A 20923-nucleotide genomic window follows, 5' to 3' on the forward strand; every position below is an offset into this window, starting at 1 on the left:
GACACTGCTGAGGTAGGATCAAAGGGTTTAGAGTCAGGCAAGGAAGTGTCAGAAGGAATGCCTCCAGTGGTAGGCACCCTAATATCTGCAAGGACATTTGGATTATTAATATACACTCTGCTCCAAAAGAAACTCACAATTAGAAAGGCAATATTAAAGTTGTACTGGCATATTTTATTTATCTCATATAGACCACTTTTTACAAGCCCAATCACTTTGCTTAACATACAAGTTCATATGGACATAAATAAATGTGAATACAGATGCAAACAACCAAATCTAAAAACACAACACTATAACATAAGTTTATCCCTAGGCAGATTAACTGATAAAATGCCTCATTGTACAGCTAATCCATTGTCCCGTCTGGAGATGAAATTTGAAATGCTGTACCTGCGCCAAGCCCAGAGACCACCTATTGAAAAATAATGAATTGCCTGTGAGCTATGCAGATGTGGAGAGCCCAGTCCATATTTAAAGGAAAGCCATGATCTGTCAGTATCAGCATGTTCAGCTAACAATGCAGCACACCACCACACAGAGGAGAAGAGCCTCACCGACACCCCTGCAGCCAGCTGCTCTGCGCCTACGTAATTGACCAAGGGAGTGCCCCAGGGCTCCTGCCTGAGCCCAACCTTGTTTAGTATCTATGTGGGTCCCTTGCCTACCTCCTTAGGACTTGTGGATTCAACCCCATCTCTTACGCTGACTATACACAGCTGCTTTTTCCTTTCGACAAATTTACTCCATCTGTACAGTCGGCCTTCTCTGGCATGAGAGTTATTTCAAATTGGATTAGGTGCTACATCCCCCAATGCAATGTTGGCAAGACAGAGTTCTTGCTCTTCGGAGAGGCTCCCCTACTATGGACCCCTGAATGGTGGCCGGCTGATCTGGGTATTCCCCCTGCTCCAAAATCCCTTGTTAAGAACTTAGGCATTCGCCTGGACAGGCACTTACTCTGAAGGAGCACGCTGCTCAGATAGCTGGCTCCTGTTTCCACACACTGGGTTTACTATGCAGACTCTTTCCATTGCTCCCCGACTCAAATCTGAAGACTCTGACTCAGGCAATTATATTAAGCCGTCTGGACTACTGCAGTGGCCTGTTGGTCTCTGCTAATGAGTCTTCGCTTCGCAGGTTGTCCAGAACACTGCTGCGCGATTGGTCCTCAACGCCCCTTCCAGGACTGCCTCCCGCCCTCTTCTCTGGCTCCCAATACGCGAACGGGTTAAGTTTAAAGTTTGTTGCAAAATCCATAAGGCTTTTTTCAACTGCTGCCCCATTTATCTTTCCGAGATGTTTATACCTTATTTGCCCTCTAGGTCCCTTCGCTCGGGATCTAAGTCCCTTCTCGTGGTTCAGGAAAGCCAGATTGGGTGGAAAGGCTCTTTCACACCTTGGTCCCCACTACGGGAATGAACTTCCACTACACCCGAGACAATGCTCCGAACACCTACAATTTCGAAAGCAGCTTAAGACCACTCTCTTTTGTCTCTGATTTGTCGAAGAAACTCTACCTCTTATCGCCCATCCAAAGCGAAGCTACCCCTCCGGGGGTCGATTCAGGCACTATATAAATAAATAAGATACACACACTGCGTGTGAGAGGCTGCTGCGTTTACCGAGGGCAGCCTGTCTCTGTATCGGGATAGAGGCAGGGAAAGCTGCTAGCACCAGCAAAGAACCTGATCCCGAGCAATACCACCTGCACGTCCCCACCACACTCCTGCAGCGGTAGAGAGACATGATTCTGTAGCACAGTGCATCACTGCACACATGAGGGCAGAGTTAGTGTCACGCTTCCTGGGCGCATAACAAAACAAGTAAAGACAGTGAGAGAAACAAACAACCATGTATATTAAACCACAAAGACTGTGACGGTGGTACTCTCGCAACCCAAACTGATGTCATTGTTTCAGCACCTGGCTACCTGTAACGCTGCTTCATAGGCTTCTTTTCTGCAGCCAAGGCCTACTTCACTAGAGTTTTAAATATCTGCTTGTTTTTGGTGGCAATTCCTCAACGCTACACCTACACCACTTTAAAACTAAAGACCCGTAAGTGTCACTTTAAGAAGACAAAAAATAATTATAGACATGTTTCTTGAGAAATGAGAGCTAAAGGAGTAACATAATTCAACCTTGGTAAAAAACACAGGTGGCACAAATGACCTGGTAGGAAAAGATACAATTTAGCCACATGCAAGAAAAAGAGAAAATGCACGGAAGAGAAAAAGCATATGTGCAGTTTAAAAGTAGAGGTAAGGGCACCAGTCAAACCATTACAATACAATGCATCACAGCAAACCTAAAGGAAATTATATTGATGAGTGGAAAGAGGCGGGATGTGGAAAGGAAAATAGGAGCAATGGGAAAGCAGAAGACTTGAGAATCAGGAAAACAATGCTACCTGATAAGGAAATGTGAAACAGCAGCAGACAAAGCATGTGGAGACATGAAGAAAAAATGGAGAAGTGCAGCAAAAAAACACAGAGAAACAGAAGTGCTAAAAAAGAAATGACAGGAGGTTCATCAAACCTAATTAAAGCTTATAACTAAGTAAAACGTTCAAAGAAAATATCTATTTAAAAAAAAGTGACAGAGAAAATACATGGTATAAGTTTCGATTTGCCAGTATACAATTGCAACAAGATGGGGGAGGACCAACTCTACAGTTTCAGAGCGTTCCAGAATTATTGCAGTGTGTAAATATGAGAGTCCCGTGTGTGCAGTCCATTGTAGAGCTGCAGAATGAGTTGGCACCAGGTTGCTGGAAGGAATTGCTAGAGTGCATTAAAAAAAACAGAAAATCAATATGAGAAACCTTTGAGTAGGACCAGTAAATCCTGGAGCACGGACCACTGAACATACTCAGAAGTGCATTGGCAACTAGAATGGATAGAAGGCACCTTCCTAAACTAAAGCACTTAGTGATTCTGTTGTTGTGTGTGAACATTGGGGATGATACCCAGATAATTTACAAGAAAGAATGAGTAGGTGGCCATCGCACTGCATTTTTTTATTTTTTATTTAAGGTTTGAAAAAAAGTTTTATTAAGAAAATTAGGTGTCACTATAAAATACAATGTTACAGATAACAATCAACAAATCAGCAATAAATTCCAGTACAAATGTGATAAACAGAAGCAAGGATCAGCAAACTTTGTCATGAGTAAAACAAGGCAAAAAAGATGAAGTATAAAGAGAAATATAAACAATGTATACAAGAGTAAATAAGTTAAGGAGGTTTGAGGACTTCCGGCTGAGAGGGTTGCAACAAGGGGTGAGATTTAGCACATTTATCAAAAAACGTTGTAACAGTTAGCCAAAGTTGAATCCTCTTTGCAATCATAGGTGTAGGTAAATTGGAGAATGTTTCCATTCTATGATTGTGACAGATATCATACCACCAAGCTTTATATGAAATGTTAGTAAAATTCTTCCAGTTCCTCGTTATTTGCTGAAAAGCAACCTCTATTCATAAATAAATAATTTTAAAGTTAGTTAAAGATAGTGGTTGTGGAGAATGGGATGTGTGTGATGAAAATTAAAATAATTTGAGACCAAACATGTGTCCAGAAATTCCTTACTAGGGGGCAAAGAAATAACATATGAAATAAATCAGCGTCCGGAGATGCACAAGACCAGCAGGTATTAGGTGTGTCAGGAAATCTTTTATGTAGGGCCTGTGGAGATAAGAAAAGTCTGTGATAAATATAAAACCATGTTTGTGTGCGGCTAGCTGCTCTCGAGACTTTGCGGATTTTAGTCCATATGGCATTCCATAATATTAAGGACTAGTCAACACCAAAATCCTTCTCCCATGTTTCTTCGACCTTTGATTTATGTCTGGGTGTGGCAGTGGATTGGAGAAAGGTAAATAAAGGTGATGCTTTGGGTTGAAGACGTAAAAATGAGGACAGATTGGTACGTGAGTGCATGGGTTGAGATGGTTGAGCATAATTGGAGAAGAGTGTATATGCATCTAAAATGGTTGTTTGAAGAACATTATATTTGTTGAGGGAAGGGAATTATTAAAGCGCCATATTCTTGGAGCGTTGGTTTTGGGTAAAACATCTAAATCAATGGAAATAGGGGCATGATCTGACAAGAGTATGGGTCCTATATCATCAGTTATGAGCGATTGTGATATGCTATGTGAAATGAAAAAATAATCAAGCCGTGACTGAGAATGATGAACTGGGGAATAAAATGTGTATTCTCTGGTAGTCGGGTTGCATAGCCTCCATGCATCAAGAAGTTTGTGTTATGTAATCATATGGATAAAAGATTTGTGGGCCTTGTTGGGAATAAATGAAACTTTAGAATTGCGATCTATAAAGAGATCAGAAACCTGGTTACAATCCCCCTCTAATATAAAGTTATCTTCCATGTGAAGAGTGACCTGCTTAGCCAGTGAAAACCAAAATGATGAGTAACCGCCAGTTGGGGCATAGACATTAAAAAAGAAGAATGGAACATCCTTCAACATCAGCTTAACGTTAAGCCATTGTCCCTCCGTATCTGAATCTTGAGAAATCAATTGATAGCGTAAACACTTACGACACAACATCATGACTCCATTACGTTTACCATCACCAGTAGAATAGAAGACTTCACCCACCCAACCTTTTTGTAACTTTAAAGATTCATTCTCTGTAAGATGAGTTTCCTGCAGGAAAACTATATCTGCATTTAATTTAGCTGAATGGGATAGAACTCTGTCTTTTGATGGGAGAGTTTAGCCCTCTAACATTCCACGAGACTAATCTTAACGGCATAATAAGTCATGGAAAACAAGGGGAAGAGGGTAGAGTGAACAATTGAAACAAACAACTCAAGGAAATACAAACAATGAAGGATGTCATGTGTACAATAACCATGAGTAAAAAAGAAGAGTAGGAAAAAGACTTTTTGAGTAGAAAGGCAGGAGAAAATATGTGGTAAGTAAAAACAATGACAGAAAAGAATATAAAGCTTAAGACATGGTACACAAATGGAAGAGAAGTAAGAGATTGTAAGATTTCTGAAAAAGTTAGTAATGAAAACTAGAAAATAGCAACAACAAAGGTGTAATGGAGCAGAAAGACTGACATTTTGTAAGGAATAGGATTATGAAGAAAAAGAGTAACAATGACTCCTAAGATGTACGGAAGAAAAATACCTGGGAAAGGAGAAAAGAAAGGACTAATGACAAGAAAAAAGTGGAGATACAATAGAAGAACATACCTACATGGGGGAAGAAAGCACGAAGAGACGAAGGAGGGGGTGGAACCACATAGGACAGGCGGCAAATCCGATGTCTGCTGAGCGGAAACCAGGAAAAGAACAGAGAACTGGGACAAAAAACCTATGAAAAGGAAGGAGATAATAACAAATTAGGACATGAAATCAGAAAAAACAAAGACCGCAACAATAGCAAACAAAAACCAGGAATAACAAATGACAAATAAATTAAGTTACAAAACTGTGAGCAAAAAAATGTAACTGAAGAACTCAATCGCTAGAACAATTGGAATCAAAAAGATGAAATTTCAAACAGCATCAAAGTAGAAATTGCGACCACAGCTCAACCATGGAACGAGGATGAAGGACCAGAAATATCCATAGTAGGTGCTTTACATGAGTTAATGAAACTCTGCAAACTGAGTGGATACTCGTATGTGTTCGCCTTGTTGTTGTAAGTAACCTTGAATAAACAAGGGTGAAAAATACTGTAGCAGGGTTTCCGTTCTCCCACAGAACTGTGCACAGAGATCTAGAACCTGGGTGAGTCAGGGTGACCCAGAACTCACCTTTGTTTTAGAAATCCCCTTACCAAGCTAGCTACAGTGTCTCATCGGTAATAAATACTTCCCAATGACTTAGACAATCCAGAACATGAACTTAGGGTACCTCAGGTATCGTGGAACACATGAACACTCTTTCGTTATATAATCATTACAAACCGAAACTGGGAGGCAAAGAACACACGTGCAAGTTTGAAATGTTTATTTTTCAATGCAGCATTCTCAAACGCAGTATCTTGTATAATATCAACAACATACATATTATAAAAATCAGAGTTAGCAGCATAGTCACTAATCCATAATAAGCAAAAGGTGATAGCATGTTATGGTGCAAAAATCTATAGAATTCTGTATCACCTATATTTCGCGCACCCTAATTAGCATATTATTTTATATCTAAGAAGGTCTCGTTTGGGTTCTTAGCAGGGCGGCCCCATACCTCTAATTCTCAGTAGGAGGAGATCACATCAACCGCTACCAGCTCTCTGCATGCCAAGCATCAAGTGTGTTGTTTCATTCCCTGTAACTCTATCTTAAACCCACGTAGAGCCCAATGTTGGCAGCAACATTATTTGTGTTATGTCTAACGTGGTGCGAGGATCAGGCCTTCAGCAACCTTGTGTTAGGTTATTCTTAGAGTGTGCAGTTCTCGGTGTGCAGACAGTTGTACCAAGTGTACCAAGCACGACTGATACCAGGGCAATAACATATTATTCTCAAATAAATCACATCTTTCGTCTAGGTTGAAAGCTACAATAACAATTAGGTGTCGTGTGCAAACTGAAGCAGAAAGAAAATATGGCGTTTAAACATTTAATAAGCACATGCTAACTTAACACAATATATAGAAACGTAGTAACCATATGACACCCCCCCAATGATCCGAGGACGGTTAAAAAGAAAAAATATATGCCAATACTCTATGAGAGGCAAAACATGAAAGCAGAGTTCAATGATATTGAGCCAAGCTAAATGTATGCAAATGTAAGTAAAATTTAAAAACAAAAGTTAAGTATGAATGCCTATAGTGGCCACACAAAATATAAAAGTCGAACTTAACGCCTACTCTCAGTTCATAGGCCCAGAACATATGAAAAATCGAATGTTCGTATTGAAAAAGGCACCATTCAGAATTACTAAAAAGTCACGTGCCATAATAATGAAAGTCTTCAAAGTCACTCATGGGTTGAATGAATATGCAAAATAGGTAGCTACAGCTTCCAACATGAAATCACTGTCATCATCCGAAAACAGTTCAGCCGTCCAATTAGGCAATGGGAAAGAACATACGTGCTCCTCCAACACCGATTCCTCTAGCAACATCAGAGGACAACTCAGTGGGTTCTCGAGAACGCTATGTGCCAGAAAGCCATGCGCCGCTGCGAATATGTCCCACTGACCCATTAGTCCATGCATCGCTGCCACAGCCATAACCCTTTCGCCAGAACAGACCAACTCGTGAGCCTCTACGGGGTTCATCAGCTGATCAAAATCGACGTCAGGAGAAGTCGGTAAACAGAGACACAAATCAATGGCCCAGTCGAAATCACAGCTCAGGCAATGGAACACGGGCTGGACACATGTGAAGTAGGAAAACCTAAACGATAATCCAAAAGCCGTGCTTAAAGTCGCAAGCGGCAAGGAGCCATAGTAATCAAGCATCCGGTTGTGAAACTGCATCAGTAGGGGCTGAGCGTTTTCTTGCGCAGGATGGGCATCCATGTTTTATAAAGTAAAATATCACCAGAACGCCTGCAGCCAAAGCCAGCAAAACAGGAAATCCGCCAAACAGGCTAGCGAATATAGAATGAAAGAACGCAGGGATAATACCAAATACTTTTTCAAATGTAGTCACGAGACCACTGCTAACCATTTTAAAAAAATGAGCCAGCCCGGTCGTGGAGGAGGCATTTAAGATTTGATGAACCAGCTCGGAGAAATGAAACGGCAAATCAGTACTTAAAAGTGCCTGCACCTCTGTGCGTGTGTTTGCTATGTGAAGGACATAAGTTTCGCGGGCAGAGCTCAGGGCCACCTGCTTTTGAGACAATAGTGCTCTTATACGGCCTAAACCATTGAACTCAGCTTTCAAGGTTGGTATTCTTGGCCAAATTAAAACATCTGAATTCCCATGCGTGGGTGGATATAGCACATTCTTGCAGCAAACCACCCTCTCTGAAACGGTAACCACATATGCGATACCGACCATTAACCCACAACAAAAGTCGTTATTCAAAAGTAAATAACTACCGTTGGACAACAAAGTGAACGCGGGAACTATTGCAGGAACTGGTGTCCCTTTCAAAACACAGGCCAAATTAGGTTTGTCCTGATTACAAGAACCATGCAACTGGATGTGTCAGCATATTAGCGAGCGGTCAGGCGACTGTGTACATTCTTCACCATTAAGATTCACTTCATTTCCCTCTTTTAGGCATCTATAAGTGTATGGTAAAGACCATGTCTCATGGAGGAAAGCACTGCTTAATGGTTCATATCGCCCAATGGCTATATATTTCATACAATTCGTAAATTTATACAAAGCAAAAGGTAAGGTTATAACACCATGGATAAGCCATGTAGCAGCAGTCACCTCAGCCACAGAAAAGGGCAAGGATTCCAATTTTTCAATGTGTAACATACAAAACGTTGCATCTCTCATTGATAGCATTCGCTGTTTTTCAGTCAAATTAAATGGGGCAAATAGTGATGAGACATTCATAAAATTCCAAGGCACTCGACCAGACTTAAGAGTCTGTAGTGTCCAAGCAAACTGCATCACAGAACGTAATTGATTTTGACCATGATATAACACAGACACTTCATGTACAATGTCAACAACAGAAGACACAATATTGTTCAACGTGTAAATTCGGGAAGAAAGCGTGTTAATACTGTTATCGACAACTGCAAGCACCTTTTCTAAATTTGCTAGATCAATAGCTCTCAGGCGTTTAGCAGCCTCAATTTGGGAAACTTTCCAAATTTCATTGTAAATCGCATACAGCCATCGTTTAGATCTACCTTTAGCTGGGCCTTTTATAAAATCATTCAAATCCACATTATCATTTAATTGAGACAGATGTAGTTTAACTGCAGCTAATGTGGAATGTTGTAACCAATTTTGACACCGCTTCCCCACAGAATAAGTTGTGACAGTATAGTCTTCTTCAAAACGGGGATCGGGTCTGACTTCTGTGAACCCTTCAGCCAAACCTAGAAAACGACGTTGGCAAGAATCAGCACTCCTATGCCACATCAGCCAACCCCTGGAATCTAAACTGGAAATGTTAAAGGATGAATTGTGCAATAGAGCTTGCAACTCATGAATGGACAATTCAGTAAAGTTACCCCAACCTGAATATTCCTCTAAATCTGGGATGGTTGGTGTATTTAATTTTTTAGAAGTAGCCAATCCAAAGCATGTTGTTTGGAAAATGGATGAATTTAAAAACAACATGTGAGTCGGGATGAGACATGCACGATGCAAAGCCTCAGTGCCTTGTACCTGCCAATCCTTGGTACCCCAAACCGATTTAAGGTCAATTGTTCCTTTCCAAAACTCGGAGCCATCTACAGCCAACCTGTCTAGAAAGGACTTCGAATACAGTAATTTTGTATCGGTAAGTCTAACTTTGGACATGGACTTTTGTGTCATTTTAAAATAAAATGACTCAGGATTAGATTGATTAAAGTCTGTGAAATAAGTATATTTTTTCAGAAACGTATTGGAGATGCTACCTAATGGAGCAGGGCAATGTTCCCATTGTGTATAATTTACAGCAACCCTCCTTGAATTTGTCTTATGCAAAAAATGATTACCGTAGTGTTGAAAACAAAACAAATCACCATAATTAATAGAATCTAAATACAGATCCTCAGCATCGAAGGCAGCATAATATTTTAAATCAGAGAATAATGCTTCTACGGCCTGAATATCCCAATCATCAGAACGTATATTTTGTTTAATCACATCTCCCATGTTTACTCTAAGCACATTTGGAACATTAATCACTTCAGTGGGCCCATGTATCTGAAACCTAACCGCATCCCACACAATCCCATCAAGGACAGGCCAAGCAGTAATGTTAACTGTATTTAAGTTTCGTTTCAGTCTGTGCGCTGAATGTGAAGAGGAAAGAGGGGCCAATGTTCCATTAAGGTACCGAATTCCTGTTCTTTCTTTAACGTAGTGACCATCAATCAGACTGAAAAAATAAAACACAAAACCAATTGACATTAAAAGATAAAATGAAAATAGGATCAACCAAATGTATGTCCAAGGGGGAATTAAAAAATGTTTTTTAAACAACGTGGCATATCTTGCAATGTTTGAGGGTTTCTTTAAAGGTTCCGAAACAGAGTCAAAAGAGAATCTGGACTGGTTGGCCAAACGGGTATGCAAATCAGGCATCGATAAATCAGCAGGATAAGTGTAGTTCAGCTCATCAATATCAGTAACAGGAATAGTATTTAATAAAGGACTGGATATGGCAGGCATCTCGAGGGACACCTCCTGTTCTGCGCCAGATGTTATTGCTAGCACAGAGTGCCTCACCATGGAAGGACAGGATACAGCCGGTGTCATGCTATGAAGAATCGGCCACCCTGTGTGTCTTGACATTGTCAATAGAAATAAATCTGTTTTCCTTACGACCTGGAAGTGGTGGTAAAATGACTGTTCTTGTGCCCTTCACTCCAAGAACTCGAACTGGTGCTCGATATGAGGGACCAAACTCTTTCTTGTTATCGATCTTCTCTCGAACCAGTTCTCCAACTTGGGGTAGCCAGCCAACTACCGGGATCTGCAGCGCATCATCCGATGTGGAGGGCAAATGTTCCTTTGCAAGACTGTCTCTGGTCTTTTGTAGATTCTGTAAAACATTGCAATGTTCATCTACGTCAAAGGCCGTGGCCTGGGCCTTGCAGTCCAGCCCATCGAGGTCAGGGACATACATCTTGATACCAAAGAGCATTTCGTATGGGGTCCGCCCACCCAGAGACCTTCTAGGGAGATTATTAAGCGCACGCTGCACGCCCATGAGGTGGGCTAACCAGTTTCTGCCAGTGCCTATAACTCGAGCTGTCAAAGATTGCTTTAAGTCGCGGTTCATTCGTTCAACTACACTATTACCCTCAGGTCTGTAGGGGCTCGAAAACTTGACTTGGACCCCCACCGAAACCATAGCATCCTTATACGCCTTAGAGGCGAAAGCCGGACCCTGATCCGAATGGAAAGTACCACAGGCAAAAATTCCCACAAAGACTCGCAAATCCTTAATGACAGTACGTGAATCAGCGCTCCGATGTGGCCATACCCACACAAAGCGTGTGCATGAATCAACTGCTACTAAGATGTACTTATACGCAGTATCAGAAGAAAATGGACCGCAGTGATCCAAATAAACGCATCCAAGCGGTTTATTCGAGATGTACAACTGTGTCTGAGGCGGACGCGCAGCAGTCGAAGGTTTAATCTGCTGGCAAATGTCACATTGAAGAACATATTCGCGCGTCTGTTTGTACAGTCCCCGCCACCAGAATCTTTGTTGTAGCTGAGTTACAGTGGCCGAGACGCCCGCATGCGCAGACGCCACACCTTCATGAGCCGCTGCAATCTAAGCAGCCCTGCGATCCGAGTTGGGAACTAGACGTTCGCCAACATCAGGGATTTTCACATAAGGAACCTTATCGGGACTTAAGTGGTATGTGTATTTAGAAGGGAACCCCGCAGGATATTTACTTCCCTTCTCCGTTGCAGCAACTGCTGCCAAGATGTCATCATCTATTTTGCTTTTGGACCTCGTGACTGCTGCAACTAAGTATTTTGATACCGCTGACTTCGCTGCTTCATCAGCAAGCGAATTGCCAACAGCGTGGACCCCCACGCGCTGATGACCGAGAGTATGAATCACAAACACAAGTGGCAGCTTCTCTTTAAGTTCCGCCACTCGGACCCAGATCGTTTTATGTTTTATTGTGCTACCTTTGGAGTCACGAAATTCATTCTGAATCCAAAAGAACAAGTTTTCATTGTAAGACTGGACACAGTAGTAAGAGTCACTTACGATCAAAGTCGTCACACTAGGATCTGCGTACTCCAATGCAAGCATCAGAGCACGAAGCTCTGCTAATTGTGCGGTACAGTCCCCAAGTGTCTGCGTGTGCACGACACTGGACTTGAACTCATTGTTCACCATGGCACCGACCACAATGGCGCAAGCGGAAATGTAGGCATGTTTAGAGCCATGCGCAACCTGCGCCGAACCATCAGTGTAAATGATGCAATGGAAATCCTCCAAAGGCCGCATTGCTAATGGAGCAGGATGAACAAATTCATACTGTAAATACTCCTGCGACCGTAAAGTGGCGTCAAAAATAAACGTGACATCTTGTGACGTCAAGGATGCAGCCCATTGAATCCACCGAGGGTGCAAAGCTTTGGAATTAGGTACACTGGCTTTCGTAACCGCCTCTAAGGCAGGACACGGGGTAACAACCAACATGCGCTTTCCTTGTGATAGGGCACGTTCTTTAAGAATTGCCATCTGTACAGCCGTCAAAACCTTCTCCACAGTGGAAAAACGCAATTCAGCCGATGTGTACAAGTGTGACTTGTAAGCAATAGGTACTGTATCTCCTTCATTAAAAGTCAGGTACGTGAACCCCACCACCCCAGGGATGATTCTTATCACCAGGTTGGTCTGGTTATCACGAGTCTGTAAGTATTCAGAAGCGAGCAAATCAGCCTGCAAAGATTGTAGAATGGCTGAATGCTCAGGCAGCCAGCATGATTTGGAAAAAGATGGTTGTATCAAAGCATACAAAGGCTTGATACGCTGGGCATTTTCCGGAATGTAAGTCCTCCCGAAATTCAAAAAGCCCAGCAGAGATTGTAATTTTTTCAGTGTTGTCGGAGAACGCAACTGTGCGCATTTCTCCAGGAAGTGGGGTGCTAAACCCTTCCCTTCGTTGTTAAGCTCGTAACCTAGAAACAACACTGTGTACTCTGCAATGTGCGACTTTGCAAAGTTAAACTTGTAACCTATGTCAGCAAAGTTACAAATTATGCTATTTACTCGACACAGATGCACCCAAAGATCGTCGTCTGTGAGATAAATGTCATCCACATACGAACAAGCAACTGGGTCGAAGCCCTCCAGAAGAGAGACAATGCGGGCGGAGAATACTCCTGGACTGTTCTTGTAGCCCATTGGGAGTCGTCTAAACATTTTTTGCACACCGCCGCATGTAAAACTGGTCCATTGGGAACTTAGACCGTCTAGTCTATGGGCATAAAAACCATTGGAAATGTCAAGCGTGGTTTTAAACCGTTTACGCTCAAGACTATTCACTAACGCAGAGCCATGAGTATTCTGTACTGCGCAGTTACGGCAATGCGAGTTCAAATGCCTATAATCTAAAACCAAACGATATGAGCCGTCCGGCTTGTTTACAGTAAAAAGGGGGTTATTCATCGGTGACACACACGTTTCAATTACACCTTGATATTCCAATTGTTCAAGGATAGCCGCGACTGAAGCTTTGGCTTCACGCCGTATGGGATATTGAGGTTGAGGCTGTGGCTGAGACCGTAAAGGAATCTCGTAGCTTGGTGACAATTTATCCCAGCCACACTGATTACGGTACACAGCCGGCGCAAGCGCCAGAGCCCACTCTTCTGCAAAATGCAGCGCTTCCACCCTCGGCACAGTGTGCGCGAAACTGGGCAGGATTACCTCCTCCCCTCGCGGAGCTGCGAGAACAAAAGGTGGGGGCCAGTCAGCCTCTGAAAGCAAAATGTCATACGTAGACGAGAGATTTTCCCAAAATACCCCTTTTACAGTTCGCTGCATGTCACCTTCAATTAACAGGACAATTTCAAAAAGACGTTCAGGGGGAGCAACATGCGTATCAGCAGTTTCAATCACAACATAAGTATCAGTCGCTGTCACCTTCAACAGTGGACGGAGGGCCTCTCTCACTATGGTAATCTCTGCTGCGCTGTCCAGCAAGGTCAGAGCCCACGTCCGATTCCGAAGCCGCGTTCTCACTATCTGGGGCATAACGATGCGCTGTCAGGGCGGCGACTTTCTTCGTGGCAAACTGTGGTCTCTTGGGCGTAGAGCCTTCCTGCTGCTCTCCACTGTTTCGCGGGCGGGGCTGACCACGTCCTGGCTGGCCACCCTGGCCCCTGCCGCCCCCTCCACCACCGGTTGACGGAGCTGATGAGTCCTGAAAGGAACGAGGAGAGCGTTGGTCAGAAGCCTGAAACCTCTCAGGCGATTTAATCATCGCGCGGTCGCGCAAATCATAAACACGATCCGACTGCGCAGGCAACGGAGTCGCAGGAGCAGAAACCTGTGTTTGTTGTTGTTGTTGCTTACCCTGATTCTGCTTTTTAGGCCAATTTTGTTTTTTGGACTTTTGTTGACCACTAGTTTCCGATGTCTGACCCTGGGGCTGCTTCTTCTCCTTATCAGGAAAAGCTTTAACCCCCATGGCATTGCGGCCTACAATCTTGTAAGCAGCCACAATTATCCTTGCCAACCGTCGGGGTCGTTCGGCCTCGGGAACCAACGCCAATGCGTTAGCAACCTGAAAGTTCACTGCATCCCCCTTGACATTCGCAAGGATAAGATCGCAAACTACATCAAAGGAGCCACACAGGCGCATACCCAATTCAACAGCCGACTCCGGTCCGTGTTCGTCTTGAACACGTTTAAGGACCCCACCTAGATTGGTCACAGACGGGGAGCCATAGCACCTCGAATAGACCGCTGCAAAAGTCTTACCCCAGGTCTCACAGTCAACAAGTTCAGGAGCCAAATCTTTCGGCAAACTTAGTGTAAGAATCCGGTGTTTATCACCCGGACTCGTGTTGGGAAACACAGCTTCCAGCTGGCCGAATTTCTCAGCAAGCCAGAACGGAAAATCATCCTTGTCCTGGGGCTTTTTACCCATCACGGAATTCACCATGACCGGATTGATTTTCAGACCAGCATGTTCTGCACGAAGCTGTGCGCCTCTAGGGGCCGCGTCCTGAACATTACGGCTAGTGTAATGAACAAGCGCTCTAATCACTTCCACCGCGACTTCATGAAGCCGCCGCAGATCTGCCACGTTACAAGTGGCGCGTAGAGGGTGAGGAGTGAATCCAGCCAAAGCGGGCAAAGGTGTGCCCGGAATGGACAAAGGACCCAACCTCGGAGCGGTCAAAGCGTGTGGTAGGGCGCCACCAAACCAAACTCCATGCTGCCAAGCATCAATAGGAACTTCCAGTGCCCTGTACGGAGCGTACGCAACCGGTACAGCTGAAGCAGTGTAAGAATGGAACACTCCAGAATTAGCGTTCACCGGCGGAAATGTCACCCACGAATAAAACAGTTCGTACGGGTAAGCATGTTCCGCACTCACCACCAGAACAACAGCCAAGCCTTCTACTGGAACATCATAAGCCCGCAAATGGTCACGCACCGCAATGCGACTATGCTGCGGGATGTCCACGGCTTGTGCCATGTCAGCACAGGAACGTGAAAAAAACAAAGATAACTTTGTAGCACAACTGGGTAGTAACTCAATGAAACCGTTTTTAGATAGATTCAAGCTTGAAAAAAGACCTATTTCAAAATAGGCAGGTTTTTCCGACACCGCCGTTTTCCGGAAACGGGAATGAAGACGTTAAGGTTTGAATGATATACTACTCGAGTGTCATGATATAAGGCCAATCAACGTATGGGCGCCATGTAGCAGGGTTTCCATTCTCCCACAGAACTGTGCACAGAGATCTAGAACCTGGGTGAGTCAGGGTGACCCAGAACTCACCTTTGTTTCAGAAATCCCCTTACCAAGCTAGCTACAGTGTCTCATCGGTAATAAATACTTCCCAATGACTTAGACAATCCAGAACATGAACTTAGGGTAACTCCGGTATCGTGGAACACATGAACACTCTTTCGTTATATAATCATTACAAACCGAAACTGGGAGGCAAAGAACACACGTGCAAGTTTGAAATGTTTATTTTTCAATGCAGCATTCTCAAACGCAGTATCTTGTATAATATCAACATACATATTATAAAAATCAGAGTTAGCAGCATAGTCACTAATCCATAATAAGCAAAAGGTGATAGCATGTTATGATGCAAAAATCTATAGAATTCTGTATCACCTATATTTCGCGCACCCTAATTAGCATATTATTTTATATCTAAGAAGGTCTCGTTTGGGTTCTTAGCAGGGCGGCCCCATACCTCTAATTCTCAGTAGGAGGAGATCACATCAACCGCTACCAGCTCTCTGCATGCCAAGCATCAAGTGTGTTGTTTCATTCCCTGTAACTCTATCTTAAACCCACGTAGAGCCCAATGTTGGCAGCAACATTATTTGTGTTATGTCTAACGTGGTGCGAGGATCAGGCCTTCAGCAACCATGTGTTAGGTTATTCTTAGAGTGTGCAGTTCTGGGTGTGCAGACAGTTGTACCAATGGTACCAAGCACGACTGATACCAGGGCAATAACATATTATTCTCAAATAAATCACATCTTTCGTCTAGGTTGAAAGCTACAATAACAATTAGGTGTTGTGTGCAAACTGAAGCAGGAAGAAAATATGGCGTTTAAACATTTAATAAGCACATGCTAACTTAACACAATATATAGAAACGTAGTAACCATATGACAATACCATATCTGGCACCCAGCAGGCGAAGATCGGCTCTCCTATTTAGAAAGGCTTTACGACGGGCCGCAGTAGCTTTAGCATAATCCTGAGCAAAAAATAAAGAAGAGCCCGACCAAGTGATCTTTGGAGAGGTCTTAACTGCCGCCAAGACCTTCAATAAGTCTGTGTATTCTAAAAAATACAGACTGACTGGGAGGATTCCATCATTGCGTCAGAACTGTGCAATGAAGTGTTGTGAGGACACAGACTCGCTGGAGACACATTCGGGGCACTTTTCCCCTCACTGTTCTCCCCTTCTGTATTCACAGAACGTCCCCGGGGAGTACGGCCCCTTTAAGTACACTGCTTGCGCCCGTCATGTGACGGGATCACATGGTGCAGACGCGTTGAAAACGGGAGACGCGGAGGAAGTTCGGTGTTCGGCAGGACCCGCCTGGGATGAGGAGACGCTGGTGACGACCTTCGAAGTCTTTCCCTGGAACAAGGACACGTAGTTGGCGGAGGACACAGACCCGGTTGCTGGCGAAGACGTCTTGCTACTGGGAGGAACGGACAACCGACAAGAAGGGCAGCCAGACCCTAGCTGGCAACTCGCTGACGCCTGCCACGGCCCAGGAGAAGGGTCGTGGCTCCACAAGGTACGGGGACGCCTTGGGCTAGTGTGGGGAGGTGACCGGGTAGAGCGTAAGAGCGGAAGGGGGGAGCAAACCTAGAGGCGCGTTCTCCACGGCACGAGTGCTACACTGGTGACGGTAGTGGTGGCTTCCCTGCTCTTTCCCCGTTACACCCGCGACCTAGAAAGGAAGGAACCCCCTTCCTAACTGCTCTTTTCTGTTTTCTTCTTTCCCTGGGGTCCAACTCGCCAAACCACGGAGCAACCACTGAAGGAAGAGGCTGCCACAAGACACGGAGGTGTTGGCCTACTAACCCCAAGACACAACCGGACTACAACTCCCATAATCCTCTATTGGGGAAACAATTGAAGACTCTTTGATAGCCCATTGGGAGAACATTTCCATATCCTCTAAGTTTGTTTGCCCTAATAAACCCACCTTAGTGAACAACAACCCATTTTGTCCTGGTCTGCTTCTCGCCCTCGTTACACGTGGTGTCAGAAGTGGGATCTGGTTCGCCTCACGATGGAAAACCTAATTCTGCAACTAATCCGTGGGCAAGAAAAGCTGGAATGGGCAGTAGAAAAACAGATGACCTCTGCCCAAGCAGACCGGGAACTCATGAGAGACAGTCTGGCTAACCATGCAGACCAAATGCAGAAAGTAGCAGACGACAGGCGGGAGTTAATAACACAACTCCAAATAAGGGCAAGAACAGGGCCAAGCGAATCTCTCCAGAAGTATATAACAGGAGAAGACCCAGATACCTTTCTTCTTAACTTCGAAAGGGCGGCAAGGGCATCTGGTTGGCCTGAAGCTAAATGGCCTTTCTTCCTAGCACCCCTTCTTACTGGAGAAGCACAAGCTGCCTACCAGGTGGCTGATCCTAATGGCAATACTCCGTATGCAGACATAAAGGACTTGATATTGGATCATATGGGCATGGATGCAGAGGCATATAGGGTACGGTTTAGGAAAGAACGCGGCACCGCATCATATCACCCCAAAACGTTGTATTTCAAATTAAAAGCAGCAGCGGATAAATGGCTAAAACCCCGTTCACAAACAAAGGACGAAATCATGGATATGATTTATCCAGAGCAGTTCTTAGAGGCCCTACCATTCCCTATTCAAAGATGGCTAAAGCAACACAAACACCTAAGTCCTGAACAGGCTATAGAAATGGCCACTACGTTTTATAGGGCGCAACCTAGGGCCTTACCATGGGACTCTGACAAACTCACAAAACCAATGGGATGTCCAGTAAAACCTGAAAAGAAACCACTAAAGGCTCCGCTAGACATAGTAAAGCCAAGAACACCCCGTTTAGAACCACCTCCCCTACGTAACCCACAGTGCTTTGAATGTGGTGAGTGGGGTCATATAGCACGTAACTGTCCCAGGAAGAAACCACCCGGAGAGCCAGTGGACATTGGATGTATTCCCCGTTCCATTCTATATTCCACGGAACTAGGACCCAGCTTCCACGTAAGTGTCCAAGTAAAGGGTGTACAAGTGAGGGCGTTGCTAGACTCAGGATGCAAACAGTCAGTCATTCTTCAGTCCATTGTGTTACCTCTCCCTGATAAGGTGAAAGACTCTGTACCAATTAGGATTTGTCCTCGGGGATGTGTAGGTTTATCCGGTCATCCAAGTCCCAGTCACTCTTCCCAAAGGTCAGACTATAGATATCAGGCTCAGGGTTGTTCCTAGTCTGCCCGAACAAATGATAATAGGGCAAGACAATCCCTCATTCCTTAAGATGCTAAGAAACAAGTTGCAGAACATCTCTTCCAAGTCCGGAGCACTGCCTACTCTACTAACCCAAGCTCCATGGGTCATTGATCGAAGCTTCAAGTATGCTCAGAAAAATGACCCAACCTTACAATCAGCATGGGATCAAGTTCAACAAACACCCAATAGTTACCCTTCTTTCCTAACAAAAAACGACTTGTTATATCGCATAGGGAAACAGGGGGATGATCCCCAGTTGTTGGTGCCTCAAGCTTTTTGGGAACAGGTTCTTTTTTTTTGCCCATTCGCATCTGCTTGCGGGGCACAGAGGGGCCCAAAAGACGATGCAAATGTTGTTGCGACATTTTTATTGGCCTGGCATATTTTCACAAGTCACTCGGTTCTGCCAAGAATGCAATATTTGCCAAAAAAAGAACCCGTACAGGCCACCAGCAGTCCCATTACAAGCATTGCCGATTGTGGGTAACCCGTTCGAAAGGATCAGTATGGATCTCATTGGTCCGTTACCACGTACCAAGAAGGGCCATGTCTACGCTTTGGTCGTGGTTGACTATGCCACGAGATACCCCGAAGCCTTCCCTCTACGCACTCCCACAACCTGCAACATTTCTGAGAAACGCCTGGAGCTCTTCTCACGGGTCGGTTTCCCTCGGGAAATACTTACCGATCAGGGTACCCCCTTTGTCTCTAAGCTAATGGGACAAATCTGTAAGTCTTTGGACATTTCCCACATTAAAACGTCTGTATAGCATCCCCAGATGGATGGACTCTGTGAGCGTTACAACGCCACTCTGAAATTGATATTAAAGAAGCTTCTAACTGTCGAGGGTGAAGAATGGGACCTGCTGCTTCCTCTATTCTTGTATGTAATCCAGGGCCAGGTTCAAGCCAGTCTAGGGTGCTCCCCGTTCCAACTCCTGTATGAGAGGGAACCTCAGAGCCTTTTGGAGATTACTAAGGAGGTATGGAAACAAGAGAAGGAAGAGGATACTAAAAATGTTCTTGAGTATACACAGAACCTCCACTCACGACTCCACAAACTAAGGGAGTTTGCTGATTCTACTCTAGAGAAAGCTCAAAGACAACAATAAACGGTATATAACAAGGTAAAGAAGTGGCGCCAGCTCAATGTAGAGGATTGGGTGCTGGTCCTTTTACCTTCGAACCTAGGGAAACCACGGTCAGGGTGGCAAGGCCCATATAAAGTCACAGAGAAAGTAGGTTTAACATCTTACAAGATACAGATCAAACCCCAACAGACCCAACTGTACCATAAAATTCTACTCAAAAAGTGGCTAGCCCCCCCCCTCAAAATGTACACAGCATAGACAAACCATCCCAGAACGAAACTACTCTGAAGGAGTTGGTAGTCAATCCTGATTTATCTAAGGACCAAGACAAGCTCCTTCAGGATACTTTGAGTCCCTTTTCCCATCTTTTCTCCAACATACCAGGAAAGACACAGTTAGCTGAACATGCTATAGAAACACAAGTAGGAAAAATAGTAAAACAAAAGCCCTACCGCATACCAGCTGCCAGAAGACAAGACATAGAAGAGGAGGTTAAAAACATGCTAGACCTAGGCGTCATAAAACCGTCTAAAAGCGATAGGTCCTCTCCCATAGTGCTCGTGCCAAAACCGGATGTTTCAGTCCGCTTTTGCATTGATTTCCAGGCTGTAAACTCCATATCAAAGTGCGACTCTTATCCAATACCTAGGTTCGATGAGCTGATAGAAAAACTGGGGGAGGCTCAATACATTACGACTCTTGACCTCACAAAAGGCTATTGGCAGGTACCTCTCAAACCAGAAGACCAGGAAAAGGCTACCTTTGTTACACAAAGCGGCTTGTACGAATTTACAGTCTTACCCTTTGGGTTACATGGGGCCCCTGCCACATTCCAACGCCTCATGAACAAGGTATTGAGAGAACATCAGGAGTACTCCTCCGCAAACCTTGATGACATCGTTATATTCAGCCCCAATTGGGAATCCCATTTACAGCATTGTACCCAGGTTCTTAAATCCCTTCGAGAGGCAGGTTTGCATATCAATGCAAAAAAATACAGAGCAGGGT

At 44.2% G+C, this 20923-nt stretch overlaps 2 protein-coding genes across 2 annotated transcripts in view; both read left to right on the top strand.

The window, feature by feature from the left end:
* Nucleotides 1-20923, top strand: part of SBDS (SBDS ribosome maturation factor) — a 103978-nt gene that overhangs the window by 68418 nt on the left and 14637 nt on the right. The window lies entirely within an intron of this gene.
* Nucleotides 17616-19311, top strand: LOC147668270 (uncharacterized). The gene is given in 2 exon segments (XM_086948650.1): nucleotides 17616-18707; nucleotides 18709-19311. Coding segments are annotated over 2 exon segments (1695 nt in total).

This window comes from Lissotriton vulgaris, unplaced genomic scaffold (assembly GCF_964263255.1).
Source record: "Lissotriton vulgaris unplaced genomic scaffold, aLisVul1.2 SCAFFOLD_3321, whole genome shotgun sequence".
Taxonomy (NCBI): domain Eukaryota; kingdom Metazoa; phylum Chordata; class Amphibia; order Caudata; family Salamandridae; genus Lissotriton; species Lissotriton vulgaris.